Source organism: Coccinella septempunctata, chromosome 6 (genome assembly GCF_907165205.1).
Source record: "Coccinella septempunctata chromosome 6, icCocSept1.1, whole genome shotgun sequence".
Lineage (NCBI taxonomy): Eukaryota > Metazoa > Arthropoda > Insecta > Coleoptera > Coccinellidae > Coccinella > Coccinella septempunctata.
In genome coordinates, this window is record NC_058194.1 from 16324891 (window position 1) to 16344142 (window position 19252).

Sequence of the window (19252 nt, forward strand, 5' to 3'; positions counted from 1 at the left end):
TGAATACTTATGTCCCTAATTTTACGATACAGGTTAGTAAGTTCAGAACAGGATCGTCTAACCAATCCTCGAATAAAAATATCTCCCTCAAGATGGATTTGGAAGTATTCACAGGATTCAAATCAGCAATAGAGGCGTGCTATCTGGACTGGGATGATTATCCAATGCCTGGGATTACGTATACTAACGATTTGAATCCTATGTATCATTGTCCTTTCACATGTTTTCGTCATAGTAGCGATAACCAGGACAATGTCACTCAGGTAAAATAAGCATTCAATCAGTTTCAAATAATGATCACTCGATAATATTTTCCGTTCTTCATTGATAAGTACGTTTTCCCTTAGGTAAATTCTAGCAAGGCAGTTTTGAATTGCGAACATCCTCAAAGTTCAACACACATTCACCATCATCATCACCACCACCATCACCATAATCCTTGGTTACGTTACAATTATCCGAACGCAATAAGCATGAATCCAGTGGAGTATCCCGCACATTCGCATGGTGGGGGCGCGAGAGATGGCAACAGATCAAGTGTCAGTAGTGAAGGATTTTGCGAGAACGATGACGATGTTAATATAATGCGGGAAGCGAGAGAAAACGAACGGTTTGATTCAGACTCACAAGAGGGTGGTGGTAGCGATTCATCTAGCAATATTAGCAGGAGGGGCAGAAAGGACGTACGCGAACCAGGAATCAGTGATAGCGATAGAAGTAGTAATTATAGAACAAACCCTCCTACCTCAAACGTGGACGAGTGGACTCAAAATGCCGCTTCCACTTCGAGAAGGCCATCCAAGGATGAGTCGACGAGTTCCACTAATTCCGAGTCGCCACCATCTGGCGATGAGTATAACGTCTACTTCTTTAACGCCAAAGAGCGTGATACTTTCAGCAACGCGAACCAGAAATCTGAGAAACAGGAAGAGACGGATAACAAAGATACGATGTTTTCAAGTATCAAGAAGTGCGACGATCCTTGGGACGTGTTATTTTCCAGGGCAGAAGGTTTGCATGCGCACGGTCACAGTAGGGACGCCTGTATATTGGGAGTGAAACTTGCTGAAGAATTGTTAGCACATCCACCGGACCTGATGATCGATATCCCGCCAATTCCAAAGCGTAAAGGAAAGAAGCAACACATCAATCCTGCCACACATCAGCTGAGCTGTTTAGCTTCGGCTACTTTGGGAAAATGTGCCTTCCTCTGTTCAGTGTTGGCTGAAAATCCGGAGTATTCACATTTGGCATTCAAAGTTGGTAAGTGGTGATACTCAATAGCTATGTAAGTTGAATATCGGTCTTAGAAGAACGTTTAAATTCAGAAGTCAGTACTCGGAAATGCAAAAAAGCATCGTAAACCTAAAATTTTATATAACCTAGTATTTTTCACATGGATGGCAATTTACCACCCTCCCCCCATGAGTATCGTGGCCTCGTGAACTTTATTTCAATGTTTATATGAGTTGATAAAGGAAAAAATCTAATTCAATGCAGGTATGTTTGGTTTACAAATGGCAAGACCGCCTGCTAGTACAAAACCTCTAGAAGTGAAACTAGCTAATCAAGAATCGGAGTTGGTGAATCTTCTGAAAAGGATACCCTTGGGACATAAAGAGTTGCAAATATTGCGAGATCTAGCGAATCAGCTGAAAGAGAGTACTCTGAAATCCAAGGGTGAAGCGATGCTACCTCTCCTTCTAGCTAATTTCATATTCGATTCTCTTGTCGTACCAAATGTTGTTGGTAGGGACCGATTAAAAATGATGAGTTCAAGGCTACCATCTGATGAAGTTCTAGGATTTGAAGCTGCCGTTAATGCTTTGGGTGAGAATTTACGCTTTTTTTGTGTTTGGACTGAGAAGTTTCATTTAATTTTCTGTTTTTTCAGGTCTGAAAGCGAATGTTTCTGAAGCGGATCATCCATTATTATGCGAAGGAACCAGAAGGCAAAGAGGAGATCTGGCTATAGCGCTCCTAACCTTCTACAAGGACGATCCCTGGAAAATAGCTAGAATAATGGATAAGCTGTTGGATAGGGAAGTTCATGTACTCTTGAAATCTCCCATTGTGAGCTCATATTACTCCAACAATCCTCCCATAAAAACCCAATACTCAAACTGGAGAAGGGAAGATTCCGATAAGCTTTTGCCTCTGAATCAGTATTGTCCACCAGTGGAAATTTTACAACCAGATCCGAGTAAGTAATTTTGTTTGCCATCTCATCGAACGGATGCTTTTCCCAACCTGACCTCACTTCACAATCCATGTCCCACTGTAGAATTGCCAACAGAATTCATCTCTTGGACTAAAGTTGAAAAGTGTTGAAGTGTTGAAAGTGTCGGAAATATGTCCTCGATGATTTTTACCAGTCCTTCTCAATGTATGTTATGCAATTCCTTTTCAGATTGTTGCAGTAGACCTCACAGTTCTACTAGCGCGGAAGTCGAACAAGGAATGGCGTGCCTCAGTCTGAACCAAGCCGGTTCCGTTCCATCTCAAAACTTATCTTTGCCGACGAATAATCGCAGCAAAGAGATTCGTTACAAAGGGAAACGAATCTATCCGTCGATACCAAACCAACCGTCTGAAGCGGGCGCGCATTTCATGTTCGAAATGGCGAAAACGGTTCTGAACAAAGCAGGTGGCAGCAGCAGTACGTCGCTGTTTACACAGCCGTCTACTAGTCAAAACCATCACGGACCGAATAGGGCACTTCATATGTGCGCATTCCAGTTAGGATTGTACGCTTTGGGATTACACAATTGCGTGAGTCCCAACTGGCTCAGTAGGACGTATTCTTCGCATGTGTCCTGGATTACAGGTAGGTTTTAATTTAAACAGCTTTTATTAGTTTCCGATAAGATAGTTACTGTTTCACTTTGCCACCTTTGTGACTTGCAATTATCGATGTATTATTTTCTTCTTTTATTCGTTTCGTTTCTCAGAAATATCTTTCTCCCATAAAAAACAGAAGAAAAATATGACCACATTTTTTGTATTTGGGTTTAAAGCCCGTTTGCAACAGCCGAGAATTCTCTGGAGAGTCCTCTACTATTACCAAATTCTCCGCCGAAAACGGAAATGTTTGACTGTCTTACATACACACCCTGTGCAACAAGAAGGGATTGAAAAAAAACCTGCGCTCGTGGCATACAGTAAAAGGTAATGCTTTGCATCTCTCTTTGGTGAAAATCCAACATCTGTAGCTTCTGTGGGGAAGATGAGGAATCTCCTCTTCACCTGGTTAGAGAAAATTACATAATGAGGACAACCCTTCTTGAATCCCTCTTAGATACTGGAGTTCATTGGAACTCCAGCGAGAACTACAGCGCTTCATTGTCCACTCTTATCTTTAACGCTTCTGTTCGCGAGTGAGTGGTACTCTTTTTTTTAACAAGCATCTCGATGTTAGAATGATTTCATGAAGACGTCTTCAGACGTGCTTAGGAAAATTGTAGCAGTCTTCTCGCCGAAAGAATTGAAAAAAAGTCTGCTACTGGCGTTGTCGCACGTGGTCTACCACTTTTGTATCTTTGACGTACAGTTCTAGCGGAAAAGTACGTACTACGTACGTGATATTACCCTTTGGGTAACACTGAATGAATATACCAGCCTGAATCATCCCAAAAGCTCTGTTGGCATTTTCGTTAGATAAAATTGCCTCGGCCTTAAAAAATTCGATTTTCAATCGCTTAGGACCATATGATCTCATTGAAAACGAAATACAGGATGAAGAAAAAATCTTTATAATGTGCATTTCTAACACACATGGACAAAAAATGATTGAACTTGATGAAAACTTGCTTCGTGCTGGTCCAGATTCTTCTTTATAAGTTTATTTAACACGAACGAAAGATTGAGATGATAGGAAAAATATGTCAAAGTCCTGAACTTTTGACGAGCAGTTCTTATGGAAAATTAGTGTTCCGTAAATGTGAGATCAAACCACAGCAAGATTGTTCTGTGGATGTGAATAAAAGGACCGAGAAACTCTAGTACATTTTGCATGATATTTTGGGAACATTATGTAAAACGAAAATACCATTAAATGTTTACTAACTTCATAATTTTTCGGGTTTATCATTTTATGCCTATTTTAAAAACATTCCAGACATTCCTTCCCATACTATAGCTTGTCCGGTTTGAGTTTATCCACGATATTCTCATTTCATTTTATTCATGGTGACGAAAATTAACAAATATATTCATTAAAGAAGATATCAGACCTGTTATCATCACGTATTGAATTGCTTATGCAGGATTCGATATTTGTACAAAAAGGATCTTTCTCGTGTAAATTAGAAAACTATGAATGATATGAGTGATTATATTGGCGATTTCTCTGGAAAAGGGAGAAAAAAATTGTTTTTCAACAAGGAAATTTGTTTATTGAATTAGGAAAGGAAATCGTTTCAAAACATTCCCATCTGAATAAAAAAGAAGAAAATAGATACTTTACTGTCCTCTGATTCTATAACGTAACCGGCTTCCTTAGGAGCGTCAGGTCAAAATAATTCAGAACGACAATATCTCAAAAAAAAAAAAAAAAATGTGAACGAAGAAACTGTTTCATTTGAGGACTATTGTAACATAAATTATATGTTCAGGTCGAAATCTTGTTTAAAGTAAAATATTACTTGTTATGTGAGTATTCTGCTAATCTGATAACCAACAATATGATTTCTCTCATAAAGGACAAGCCATGGAAATTGGAACCGCTGCAATTTCTTTCCTTATTGAAACTTGGGAGGGCCATCTCACGCCCCCAGAAGCAGCAAGTATGGCCGATAGAGCTTCTAGAGGATGTGATCCGCATATGGTTAGGGCCGCTGCAGAATTGGCTTTATCGTGCCTTCCACATGCCCACGCACTGAATCCCAACGAAATTCAAAGAGCAATACTTCAATGTAAAGAACAAAGCGACGAAATGCTAGAACATGCGTGTCTTACGGTTGAAGGTGCAGCAAAAGGAGGTGGAGTTTACCCAGAAGTCCTGTTTCAAGTCGCGAAATACTGGTACGAATTGTATGTACGTAAGACTCCAGGTGGTGAACATATTATGGAGAACGAAATACCCCACGACGCATTGGTGGATCCTCATGGAGCCTTAGTGGCGATTATTGAGTCTGGTCCTCAAGAAGTGCAGTTACCTCCTCCTACAAATCCTCCTCCTGTGTTACCGAACAATTCCGTTGTTGTAACTACTGCCCCGCCACCGTATCAAGTAGCAACAACTTTATCTCCTATGGGAATGTCCATTCCATATGTTAGTCATTATAATCTTCTTCATCCTCAACATCCTCATCATGTTAGTTATGGGGGCCCTATACACCCTCAGGCAGTACCCATTCATCAACCACCTCCCACACATGTTCCACTATATCCATTTCAATATCCACCTCCAGGAACTAGTGCACAATTTAATCCATCAGCGCCTCCTCCTCCATATAGCCTACCACCCCCGCCACCTACCACTTTTCCCATTAACACTTCTACTGTCCCACCATATCCAATTACTGCACCTCCTCCAAACCAAGCTAATTATGCCCAAAATCAGCAATCGACCTATAGTAACATGCCAGCTAATGGCCCTCCTCCTCATCAAATACCTCCAAATATTCAGTATTACGGTACAACAGTAACAATATCACAGCCATCTCCCAATATGAATGTACCTGGTGGTCACATTTATCCCTTTTCACTTCCACCTCCTCCCCCGCCGCAAGCTCTCAGGACCACTCACAGACAACCCCAACAGCTGAATCAGACTCAGCTTAGATATTTGCTCACTGCATACAGAGTTGGAATGTTGGCACTGGAAACTTTGGCCAGAAGAGTCCATGATGACAGACCCCAAGCGAAATATGCTAGAAACCCACCTTATGGAGAAGATGTTAAATGGTTGTTGAGGATTTCGAAGCACCTAGGTATTTATGGAAACAAAAGAAACTTACGTAACCTCAAAGCTCACAATAATATCGTTTTATTACAGGTACCCAGTATCTCCATCATTTCTGCGTCTGCGCTGTCAATTCTATAGTTAGTCCATTTGTATTACACGATGTTGCGATTGAAGCTGCTCAGTATCTTTCGAGGAATAATCCGAGCCTAGTGATGCAACATCTGCGCACAGCTTTGACGCCGTTAGTGCAGAAGTGCCAGCAAATGTATATACAGTGTATGCATCAAAAGCTCTATCATCTCACATCTTCGGATTATGATGATTTTGTGAATATCGTTTGCGCTGCTAGAGCGGCATTCTTGATCACTCCAGAAGGAAGTACTCAATTCAAGGAATGGTTACAGTCTATTCGAAGGTGAGTCATTTCTCTGATTCCTGCTATTTTAACCGTTTAATACCTGACTGAGGCTAACCAGTAATTTCTGTATAGTCTAGTTTAGCCCGAACCTTTCGAGTCAGTTTGAGCCAAGTAGATGTAGAAAGGAGGCACGAAGGAGTTTCGGAACATGCCCTGCAGCTACGTCACAAAAAGCGTAACCACGGCGACCAAGCTAGTGTGGAGTAGCTGCGGGGCACCGCCTATTTTGCACCTTTTTTGTATCCTCCTAATTGGGGTACATCAAACGAATAATATCTAACTCGTCCTCTAGGCAGTCTGCATCGAGGATCCATCGATGATACTTAGAGTCTGGAGTATTCTGCAAAAAGAGCTATGAGACATCTGTTATGGGTAGCAGAGGACGCTATAAGTTCAGTCTATGCTGGTTTTCGTGAGAACAAAGTCATTTCTCATGCTCAATCCTTCGCTGTCCTATTTGTCAGTCATCTCTGTGTTAGATGAAAATAAGTTAGATGACTCCCAGTATATACTCTATGGTTGTCAAGGAATGTTTTGTCCAAACATGTGGACATTACCTGAGGGTTGAGCGTTTCTTCGGTAAAAAGAATTGTTACGCTTTTGCCAGTATTGACTTTGATGTAATCTTTGGAACACCATTTCTCGAAAATATTTACAATTTGAGTTGAATTTTCGTACTCTGTATACCAAATAACTTTTTCTCATACCCATTTGCATCACACTTAATTCTTAGTTCTTAATTCAATTCTAAGTTTGTGTATTTTAGTTAATGAATCCGACATTATTATTGATGAATATGATACGAATTTTTCAATCTATTGCAATCCAATTTCAAATAACCAACCGAATTCGACCAAATTTTCGGATAAACATAGCGCCGGATATCGCATCTATGAGTAGAAGGCCTTATTGTGATCGCTCTGATAGAAGACTTGGTTAGTCTTCCACATCTTTCGCTAGTGAACTGGTTCTTCACTTCTTAGCTTATTGTGAAACCCGTAGTCCTGGATTTTTATTCCAGAATTTTACCGGCAAATACATTGAGTCTATTGTTATATTTGCTGAGATAAACCTTCTCAAACTTAAATCACAAAATAAGCTCTTAAACTCCATTATTTTGTTAAAAGTAGTATCTCCCAAGCGTGAAAAAATGGTGTCATCATCCTCCTTTTTTTAGATCAAAATCTTGCAAGAAGGATCTCTGGGCGCAAATTAATACTGCCTTGCAAGCTAATACCAAATGACAAAGGCCAGACATTGTGGTAGACAACAGCATGCCTAGCACGAATCACATGCAAGTCACAGAGTCTGAAATCGATCCTGCTCAGTATCATACATATTATCGCACAATCCAAACCTTACCGGTCATCAGTTCAGGGCTTCCATCCGATGTTGGCAATGTTTATGTTATGATCCATCCAGTAGATGTCATTCAGTTCCTGCCAATCGAAGACCAGCCCCCAAATGAAACCTGGCCGAGACCCAACGTAGATGATCCCAACACTAGTTGATTTGTTGATTGTGATTCATGACTGAAAGCAATTTTGGTGTTCTCTATCATTTATACATATATGAAAAAAACTGAAGTGCTCAGGTTTAGAACTGTTAATGCCTTCTTCTTATTATTAAGTAAATTAATTTTCTCTTGAGTAAGTAGCAAATTTGAATTGTTTTCATACCTACTGGTGTGTATGTCCCAGTTCAACATTGAGAAACTTATTGTGACTTGTGACTAAATTAAAGTCAACTGTATTTCTAAATTCATTTGTTAGAATTTTATACATATACTATTACCAAAATTATACATTTTTTTCTTTATGTGTTCATGAAACCTAGAGAGTCGTTCGGAAAATTATATAAAAAACTGTTTTTATGTGGAAAGGTCTATTTTTACAAGTTCAGCTTTGAAATATTCACCCTACAGGTTGAGTACAAATATGTTTCTCTCAGTTAAGGTTATGTGTCAGATTGAAAAAAAAATTATATTCAGGAACAACCGAGGCTGATATACTCAAAACATTGAAAACGAATGTGACAATTAAACAATTCATTATTTGTGGCTGCCTTTTCTTTTTGTACTACTTCTCAGTGCGTTTGTGTTTTCTTATCTGAATTCTTCAACTCATTTAGCCGATCCAAAAGTTCATCCTACTTCTTATTCAGTATTCATCTCAATAGAAGGAATATATTACACAACACACTTAAACAGCTGTGTCAAATGTTACTGCTAGTAATAAACAGCAGATATTAAAAAGCCACCTTTGAATCCTAAACATGGGTCATCCGAAATGTTCATTTCAATAGTTTGGGGAGCACCCCAAATGGACTTTCTCTTGTTTTTTGCGAATTAGTGTCTTGCAAGTGGCATCAGAATTAATGCGATTGTAATGGATTATAAAAATTTCTGAAATTACAGAAATTTCCATTGAATTGAAGCTGGATAAAGTTGAGCAAAACTAAAAATGAGGAAAAACTTGTTGGCCAAAAAGGTTTGTACATGTGTATTACACACTTAGAAAAGGTTGATAAGATAACATTTGAAAATTTTCATGTTTTAATTCTTAACCCGTAATTTTTATGAATTCAAATCTAAATCGTCATCTTCAATATTTTATTCCATTAAGTTTTCTTTTTTTTTTGGAATCTGTACCATCACTTCCTGAAAGTGTTTATATGAATTCAATAATAATAGGATTAACTGAGTTGTTGATTTTAAATTTTTTTAATAGTACCTTATTTCGCTCTTAAAAACAAACTTATGGCGAATGATCATTGTGAGTAATGTAGATAATTCAAGAATAGCTGGCTTCAAATTCAAGCAGCATTATTTACAGATATATTAATATTATGATCATTATATGTCGGCCATAAGAAATCGTTACAATTTTGAATTTAATTTTTGCAAATTTTATCTTAGATGTTCACTATAGAGCTGTTATATGGTACATATCTGGAATCAATTAAAAAACATATCTGTACTTGAAACATTCTGCTCAATTTGCTAGATGGAGGAATTAATTGCGAAATGAGGTACTAACTGAAGGAGAGCATACATTCTATTTAAAATGTATATAGCAACATAGATATGACCTCGTTGAATGCAAAATAATTTCAAGCTATGTTCGCGCAATGGGACATGAGTATTCTACTGAAGGTTCTCTACTGTTATATTTTTTCCTTTAAGTTTATCAAAGTTTTCTTGTTTTCAACAAGTCTGAGGTGCATGTTCTGAAAACTGATTTTTGTAAATTTGTAAGGCATAGAAGATTCTTATTTTTGCTGAATTTTGAGCTTTTGTTCACCTTTTTCACATTTTCTAATCCCCCAAAATTCTCATTACGATTACTCATTTTGGAAAACTTTTAGGAAATTTTTTTCTATAACTAACTATAAATTTGTGACAAAGCTTGATATTCACCCAGAATTAATCTGCAGTGTCGAATTTTTCATGAAATGCACTCAAAATTTCCTAACATTTTTCTGAATATTGAAATCAGATAAAAAAACAACTTATAATTATGAGAATCTTCAAAAACTCTTCTTTTGCGGCATATTCCTAATGGTTTTCTCATATAGGTGTATTTCATGAAGAAGTATTTGGAATGTGGTAAGTTTTGATCTCATTAATTTCATCTGATATAGGGAAAATTGAACTTTTTGTATTTTATTTACAATTTTCACCAGTCGAAGAAGAACACTATCTGATATGACTAACTCTGTGCCTTGGCTTTATATCTTCCGTAAATTCAGTTTCTATTCCTTTGTAATTCCTTGCGAAAAGTTCAATTTTATAAATAATGATAAATGCCATTTTGGTAAATTGAATGGTTTCCCTTCCACCTTAGGATTACTAATTTCAATATTTTTGAATGCTTCAAATCTTGGAGGAAGCCATTCAAATTTTATCGTAATTATCAGGTAATGAAAAGAAGACGAATATATTTTAGGCTAAGTTATTTTGAATAGTTTTTCACATATTGGATGTGTAGAATTATCAACATATATAATTGCATAATATATGTGTATTGTGAAATTAGATAGTATTAATATTTTCAGAAACTTATTGAATTTCCTTCATTGATCTGTTTGTACAAAGATTCCGTCGTTACACAATTTGTAAAGAAAAAATTTCAACACATGCGAATGTATATTATATTTCTTTGAATTATTCCATTCACAAGAGAGAAACAAGGGCTGATTTATGAAATATGTATAAGTGTCTAGCAGATTCTGTCAATATACCACATCAATGTATTTTTTCTTTCATTTATCAGATGTAAGTATTTTGCCTTTATCTTTTCATTACACAGCATTATTCACCTTTTACATTGAAATAAATTATTGCTATTTATCGAGAAGTTTCTTATTTGATTCAATACCTTTTGTATAAAAGAGAGGATTAGTATTTGGTGGTTCTGTGCACTGGTAATGTCGAAAATGAGGGAATATTGGAATTCCTGGTGTTATAATTATGGAAGCTGGACAATTCAGTAAATCTACTCTCATTTTCCTTATATAATATGAACAAGGGGCAGTAAGTCGAATATTTGCAATAAATGTAGGCCCAGGCCGACAGGTAATACGTGTATGTTCCAAAAATAAGACAGAAATTACCTTAAATCAATATACAATAAACTATATATACACTCACTTTCAAAAGTCCTGCACCCCCTAATTATTAAGGCTATCTCAAACTTTGAAAAAAAAATGATACCCTCGGGTTCAAGGATGATGAAAGGCTTCTACAGAAATAAAATGAAATCAATTTCATTTCATAGAATTATGAAGTTGAAACAACTAATACAAATTAGGAATGAAAAATTGCAAAAACAAAAATTAAATTTAAACGGAAAATCAAAAGTTAATTAATATAAGAGCAAACTAATATGCAGTATTTGAGCCTCTGTTGCTTAGCAATGCATTCACTCGTCTAGGCATTCCAAAAATTAAATTATTGATTATTTCTTGCGGAATATTCATCCATTCCTCGGTAACAGCTACAATAAGTTCTTGTGAATTTCGTGGTGGATTATTTCGACGGAAAACGGCTCTGGAGACATGATCCCATATATGCACTATAGGATTTATGTCAGGAGACATCGCGGGCCATTCTAATCTGATAATGTTTTGGTTTTCCAGGGCTTCTCGAACACCTCTAGTGCGATGTGGCCTGGCATTATCGTCCATAAAGATAAATTGAGCCCCTAATTCATTACCCATGGGTATAATTACAGGATTTATGATATTTTCGAGGCAATATGCACCAGTCATCGTCCCGGATATGTGAATTAGTGGCGTTCTTCTTCCAAACATTATGCCTCCCCAAAACATTTCAGTGCCACCGCGAAAAGGAGCAACTTGAATAGCTCTCTCAGGTCTATTTCGACATCCTGGTTCCCTCCAAACTCTTAAGCGGTAGTCATCACTTACTAACCCAAACCGTGACTCATCTGTAAATAGCACATTCCTCCATTCTTCTAAATGCCAGTTTTGATGAGCTCGCGACCACTGCAGGCGAGCGGTTCGGTGACGAACTGTTAATAAACGAACTCTTAGAGGCCTTTTGGACCGCAATCCTGATGTTAAAATTCTTCTACGAATTGTAGCACATGAAATTACACGGTTGTGGGCTTTTTGGAATTCCGACCTGAGTGTTGGTACCGTCACTGACATATTTCTACGGGCTGATTGGGCAATATACCGATCTTCTCGAATCGTGGTAACACGAGGACGACCATTTCGAGGTCTACTATGCATCCCACCAGTTTCCTCATAGCGCCTAATCGTTCTGCTAACCGTGCTTCGAATAATGTTTAGTCTATTGGCTATCTGATGGCGTGAGAGCCCTTCTTGCCAGAGAGCAATAATTCTAGTTCTGTCAAACTCAGACAACTCGTTTCTGGGCATATTACACAGTTTTTGAACTAACCGGTACTTAAAACGAAAAACTACTGGTCCGCAGAAAGGCACACATTAGACAAAATCGATATTTAAACACAAGAAAATTTTTTGTTTCGTAATGTTATCGTTTTATTTAGTGGTCAACAAGTTTCTGTTGTTGTCAGTAACAATTTGTTGTGAATCTTGATTATTTTATCTCCACTACAGGGGGGGTGCAAAACTTTTGAAAGTGAGTGTATATGGCTGCAGACTATATGGTAAACATCGCGAATCAATTGAGAACAGCATCTAAAAAAATAGTAGCTTTTAAACGATTGCATAATAAGCTGAGCTGAGCTTTTTAGGGACATGGTTTATGACACCACAACTTTATCATCAACGCATATACCCAAAAACTTGCAATCTCTTTTGATGTGAATAAGGACTTCCCCGCATATTGAATGTCGAATGATCCTATTGTAGCATTTCTCAAGGGAAAATGGACACATTCAATTTTATTTACCTTTTTAATGAGTGTATTCTCTTTGCACCAATCTTCGAACTGGCTAGAAGGGACTAACAGATGGTTTTTAGCTCATCCAAGGTCTCGGCAGAGACGGCAATTGATAAGTCATCCACAAATATGATCAATCTAGCTAAAACTAGTGGCAGGCGTTTAGTTAAACCATTGAAAGAAAGAAGGAAGACCAAAGGCCCCAATACAGAATCCAGGAATACCTTGTTTATTTATATGCGTAGATGACCAGGATTCGCCTACCTTCATCGACGTAGTACTACCAGCAATGAAGCTGCAACCACACCCGTGAGACAGAGACTGTATAGTTTATTTAGGATAAAGTCGAATGTGATGTAGAGGTAGAGGTCACAAAACAACCCGGCTGCTATACATGAAGACCTTTGTCTAAGTGCCCATTGATGTATTCGAACTAATCGAAGAAGTCAATAATAAGCAGCCGTCTGGATGGATCTATTCGTCCTGAACTTATGCTGACAGTTGGCTAGTAGGTTGTAGTACTTAGATATACGGTATTCGATTCATTCATTCATTGCTGCATCCCGTTACTGGGAATAAATCTACAAAAAGACAAAAAAAACGGTGCGAACAGACTTATAATTTCATAGGGCTAATTGCGACTGTGTGCCTCCTGTGACTGAAAAGACCCAACCGTGACCTACAGATCCTTCCACACTCTGGGCATGGATACTCGCCAACCAGATCTGGCCGCCGCTGTATCCTTCTCGAGTCTCCATTATAACTGTGTACCAAAGACCTCCACCAAAGAGTATCAGAGAGAGTTGATACTCTTTGCCTCCACTGTGACCTGTCTAACGCTAGTTGTTCCCAGTTATAATTGGCATTAACTGATTTTAGGGATTGATAGTAGTATTTCCTTGAACCGCTTATACTGGCCTCCTGGTTTCCGGGTTCCCTCTGTGAACACGCCATACAGAGCTATTTTGGGGAGTCTTGTGTCTTGTAACCTAAGAATGTGGCCGCTCCATCTGAGTCGGGCCCTCGATACTTTAGTCTCAAATGTTATACAGCTCGCGCGTTGCAAGACTTCTGCATTCGAAACTTTGTGGAACCATCTGATGTGCATTATTTGTCTTAGATGACGTTGTTGCGTTTGTTCAAGCTGTTCAATAGTCGCCTGTAGGGCGTCCAGCTTTCACTTCCGTAAAGAAGCGTTGGGAGGACCACAGCCGTCCTGGTCTTCAGATTGAGGCCGTGATTTCGAAACGCTCTGTTCTTTAGCTTCCAGAATGCCCGTGATGCCGAATTGATACGGTTGTATTTCCGTGTCTAGGTTAGCCCTAGTATTTATGAAGCTTCCCAAGTATTTGAACAGCTCGACCTGTTTTAGAGTGTCATTCTCCAGACTAATATCAGTTTGAAGGCTTTCTGGGGACTTACCAGGATTTTGGTTTTGTCGATATTGAGTCTAAGGGCTAAAGCTTCTTATATATGTATATAGGTGTCTAACATTATCTGTAGATCCTCTGAGCTGCTAGCGATAGTGAGCAGTCGTCTGCTTATTGAAGTTCCGTGATGAACTTTGTACGGGTTTTTGCTCTGAGGCGCTTCAGGTTAAATAGGTCTCCATCAAATCTGAATCTTATTATTCCAACACCTCTTACAGGCATACTCATGTCAGCAATTATCGAGACAGCTATGGCGAAAATATTGAACATTAATGGCGCTAACACGCAGCCTTGTTTTATTCCATAGTTGGTTAAGAAATGGTCGGTTGTAGAGCCATTATGCTGTATTCTAGCGGTGTTGTTGGTATGAAGACACTGCTAAAAAATTTTTGGGTACTCCAAGGTGTCCCATGATTTTCCATAGCGCTCTCCGATTCACCGAGTCGACGGCCTTACTTGAATCGATGTAGGCTGTATAGATCCTTGATTGCTGTTCATGGGCCTTCTCTTGTAGCTGTCGCAGAGTAAAAATTAGGTCCACCGTACCTCGATTTGGTCGAAAGCCGCACTGGGATTCAGGTAATAGCTTTTCTAAGAGTTGAATCAGACGATTATAGCCATCATCTACGAGAGAATTTTACCGGCCACACTAAGCAAACGATATGCCCCTGTAATTGTTGCAATTTGACGTATCGCTTTTGTTCTTATAGAGGTTGATAACTAAAGCATCTCTGAAGTCTTGTGGCACATCTCCTTGTTCCCAGATATTGCGGAATACTGTTAGGAGACTATTGATAATGTCTTCATTCAGGGCTTTGAATATCTCCGATGGAAAGCCGTGTAGACCAGGTGACTTATTATTTTTCATATTTTTTATCACACTTATGATTTCCGACATTGAGATTTCGTCATCAAGCGATGACATCGGACTATACGCGGGGAGGCGGTCTGAAATGGATGAATCCGAGTCGTTATTTCGATTCAAGACCTGTGAGTAATGCTACTTCCATCTTCCGAGAATTTTTCTATCAACAGTTAGGATAGCTCCATAAGCATCTCTTATAGGAAAGTTAGCTTTACTGCTTGGATCATAAACAGTTTTGCTAGCTTCGAAAAAACGCCTGTAGTCATGGTTATCGCCGTCAGCTTGTATTTCCCTAGCTTTTTTTCCACCAGCTATCCTTGATTTTTCTTATTTCTTGACGGATCTCTCGTTTTATGTTTATAAGACTTTTTTGGCTGCATCGCCAGGCTTGTTAATTGCCGTTTTCATCGCTTTGTGTTTTTCCTCCAAAAGGGATGCGATATGAGTTTCGCTTTCGGAGAACCAGTCTGGTGATTTTCGGGAGCGTTCTGTGCCCAGTATTTCTTTCGCTGTATTTGTTAGAGATGATTTAAAGCTGAGCCAATGAGTCTCAATGTCGTCGTTATACTCCGGTGGTGTTAGGCTTTGACGGCAGCTGTGAATCTTTGATTCGATTCATAACAATTATTTCAACTTTCGAGAATACTCTAAGGATTAATTTATTTAAGATACTTTCCACATCTATTTCTGCAGTATCCTCTGCAGATAATCTCCAGTGTGCAGATAAGGACAGCATACAGTTCAGCCGGCACTACGGAAGAGCCCTTTCCTAATGGGCACTGGTTGAAACGGAAACGAGGTCTTATGATATCCCCACTTGAATACGCGTGAATATCAAAGAGACATCAGTGAACCAATAGGGTACTCTAACGATTTGTCAAAATCAGCTGACCGTTCGTTGCCGAAGGGGATACAATTAGAAGCTTTTCATTATCACTGTAAAGAGGCATTTCTGAGAAATTTATGGTCTAATCAATCTAATCTAACTTCGGGAAGAACAAAAACATGCACAAAACTCGACCATTGTATGATGATCAAGGGGCCAACTCCTTGCTGTGGTCCAGAGCCATCGCGATCTTGGCGTGATGGACAATTCCGATCTCTGTATATTATAATATAATAATAATGTTTATTCATGAATAAATCTATTATTACCATATATTGACTCCATGCCAATAAACATCAGTATCCCACAAAAGTCCATGGACTTGTGCGTGGAAATTTTCAAAATCTAATTCACATATTAAAAATATTAAAAATATATATCAGGGAGAACAGGTAATTTGAACATTTATCCAATAAAAAAATTACAGATGAAATTTTGTCTGTTACGGAAAGTATGCCGAAACTGCGGCGGCTGCTGTCTCATCCATAATTTAACCTTCTTACAGTATGGCAATTATGATGATGTTTCTCTAGTTTGCGATGGCAATTTATTATACAAGAGCGGTGCAAGGTAAGTTAAGCTTCTCAATTCTAAACTCTTCTTCAATTTCGGCAAATTTTATGCTACCATTTCTCGGCCACAATTCCCATATTCCAGTTTGTTTCTTTTGGTAGTATAAAAGAGTCCATAGAGCTGTCGGACCGTAAACTAGTAAACTCGAAGAGTTAATCGCTGTACAACATCAATGTTTATTATAGCAATCAGATATTGGTCGGAGCATATCATATGGATGCCTGCGGTAGAGAGCCACGACAGTCACATGCCTCATGCATGAGAGAGATTTTTAAGAGGTCATAGCATTAGTATGGTACTGCAAAATTGTTTTATATGTCTTTTACTCTTTGAGTATTCAACCCTCAGAGGTTAACACTTAATGGTACCACACGTATAAACGAGGCCGATACTGAAGTACGCGTTTTGTGCAGTAGAATCGCATTTGCCTCTGTTTTCTCGGAGCAAATACCAAGAAAGCCTGAAGCTTTTTTAGCTGACCCAGTTTCAGGGACAGGCGTGCCATTGGTGATATGAAAGGGCTGAAAGGTAAGCCTTGGAGGATTAAGCTTAGAATATCCGACATATCAACAGATCATACATGAGCTCACAGGAACGGCTTCCACGCCAGCAGAACAATTAGGAAGATTTACAAATAAAAGAATTGGGAACTTACTGATGTGGGAGATACATAGGGAGGATAACGCGGTGAAAGATGTTTTTTATGACACCCAGCGGTAAAAAAGTAGCTGATATGAGATTGAGAGATGAAAGAAATGTAATGTAATTACAACAACTACTAATTACTACTACCACTAATGAAATTTTCAATTAAATCCAAAGGTATGTACTCCTTATTATTCTTTCATATGATAGTATGTAAAGAAAATAGAAAATATGAAACATAAAGTTAGATATGGTCATCGCTTGGGGATCCCCTAAGTTCATTGGATTCTTAGCTAGTGGAGTAAAGCACAATCCTTATGTGTAACTGGCGCAGAGAACTTTTTTCGGGCTCTTTTGTTGTACAGGGTGTGCTAATTTCAGACGGTCAAAAATTACCGTTTTTTGACTGAGAATTTTGAAATGGTGCAGGCCTCACAAAGTTTTTCTTTATGTTGGGTGGATTGTTAGATTGACACTTGGAGACCTATATAGGGATGTTTCCGTTCTTTTCCTCTTACATATGACATTTTTATGGAGGTGCCGGCCTTTTGTTGAATTCTGCTTTTCTACCATCTATAGACTGCATCTAGGATTTCTAATAAATAAAGTGATCAACAGAGCATTGATGTGCATGAGAGGGCATATTATTTGGTAAAAAAAATTAACTTAATTTTGTACAATTTTCTGCAGTTTTGTTCAGAGGTATACACTTTTGAAGCTAAAATGGACTTTGTTTTCGTGGGCTCTGTTTTTTGTTCAACGGGCATAATTAGTGAACAATTATCATCAATAGAGCAGAATCTTATAAAAAACGAGTAGCTACTTTTTTTGGTCGCTTTATCGTTTAAAGTTTCTGACTGATGTCAGTCAGAAACCAGTCAGAAACTTGGGATTTTTTCTTCTGACTGACGTCAGTCAGAAACTTTGGGGAATCTAGAGGTTATCATTCTCTAGTACTCTATGAGAGTCATTTTTTACCTTACTAATACTACCTGTTTGTTTTTTTGCGTATTATGTATATGTATCATGTTTTTCGACCAGGCTGCGTCTGTGGTTTACGTCCTAAAATATAGATGATTGCACAAGAACAAACTTGATCAATGATGCGATATATGCAGTGAGATATCATAGTTTTTTTTTAATACCTATCGGAGCGTCTGACGATGAAATTATTATTGTGGTGAGATGACTGACAGTCGAGGAGTTTGTTTTCTGCCCGCAAGTCGTCGGCGTCGCTAGCAATCGGGACAAAAACGCCTGACAAACTCGAGTTAGGCAACCTAAAATTCACGACTGAACACAGATCACTTGCAAGGATGAATGGATTGCTAGAAGAGGTCCGAGCCTCCACGCTCCCCAGGCTTGACACCTTCAGATTTTTTCCTCAGGGGATATTCGAAGTAGGTTGTGTATAAAAAACACAGTCTCGAGATTGAAAGTAAGAATACGAACAGCATGCCGAGAAATTCGTTGAAGATTTCCAAAGTGTGAGAGCCTAATTTGAAAATAGGTTATATTTTTGTCTATAGCTGTATTCGGGTTCGACTTTCGGACAGTCCGAGAATGGTTCTAGAACTGCGCAGAGGATTCGATACTAGGGCGCAACAATTCTTTCTTCTTTCTTTGAGAAGTTAATTCGATTGCTATTTCAAGATTGATGTTCACTTGATCTTTTTTTTAATCATGAAAATAATAAAAAAAATATTAAAATATATTTTTGAAATGTTGTCCATTATTTTATAAGCTGTATTCGGGTTCGACTTTCGGACAGTCCGAGAATGGTTCTAGAACTGCGCAGAGGATTCGATACTAGGGCGCAACAATTCTGCGCAGTTCTAGAACCATTCTCGTACTGTCCGAAAGTCGAACCCGAATACAGCTTACAAAATAATGGACAACATTTCAAAAATATATTTTAATATTTTTTTATTATTTTCATGATTAAAAAAAAAATCAAGTGAACATCAATCTCGAAATAGCAATCGAATTAACTTCTCAAATAAAATAAGGAGCCCCCAAGATTTTATAGGGCTCATTTTCATCACGCTTGCTCACAGGGTTTGATAAAAATTGTTTGGAACCAATCCTATAAATATATTTTATTGTCCCCCTACGAACCTAAATTTACCACTT

The 19252-nt window shown here is 38.3% G+C and overlaps 1 protein-coding gene across 1 annotated transcript in view; it reads left to right on the forward strand.

Moving 5' to 3' along the window:
* The window catches only part of LOC123315982 (zinc finger SWIM domain-containing protein 8 homolog), a 39928-nt gene extending 31547 nt beyond the window's left edge, over positions 1-8381 (forward strand). The window contains exons 7-14 of the mRNA XM_044901892.1: positions 33-263; positions 348-1263; positions 1501-1830; positions 1895-2203; positions 2411-2827; positions 4701-5933; positions 5999-6323; positions 7504-8381. Coding sequence (XP_044757827.1) covers positions 33-263; positions 348-1263; positions 1501-1830; positions 1895-2203; positions 2411-2827; positions 4701-5933; positions 5999-6323; positions 7504-7570 — 3828 coding nt within the window. The 3' untranslated portion in view covers positions 7571-8381. The remainder of the gene's footprint in view (positions 1-32; positions 264-347; positions 1264-1500; positions 1831-1894; positions 2204-2410; positions 2828-4700; positions 5934-5998; positions 6324-7503) is intronic.
* Positions 8382-19252: the final 10871 nt, after the last annotated feature.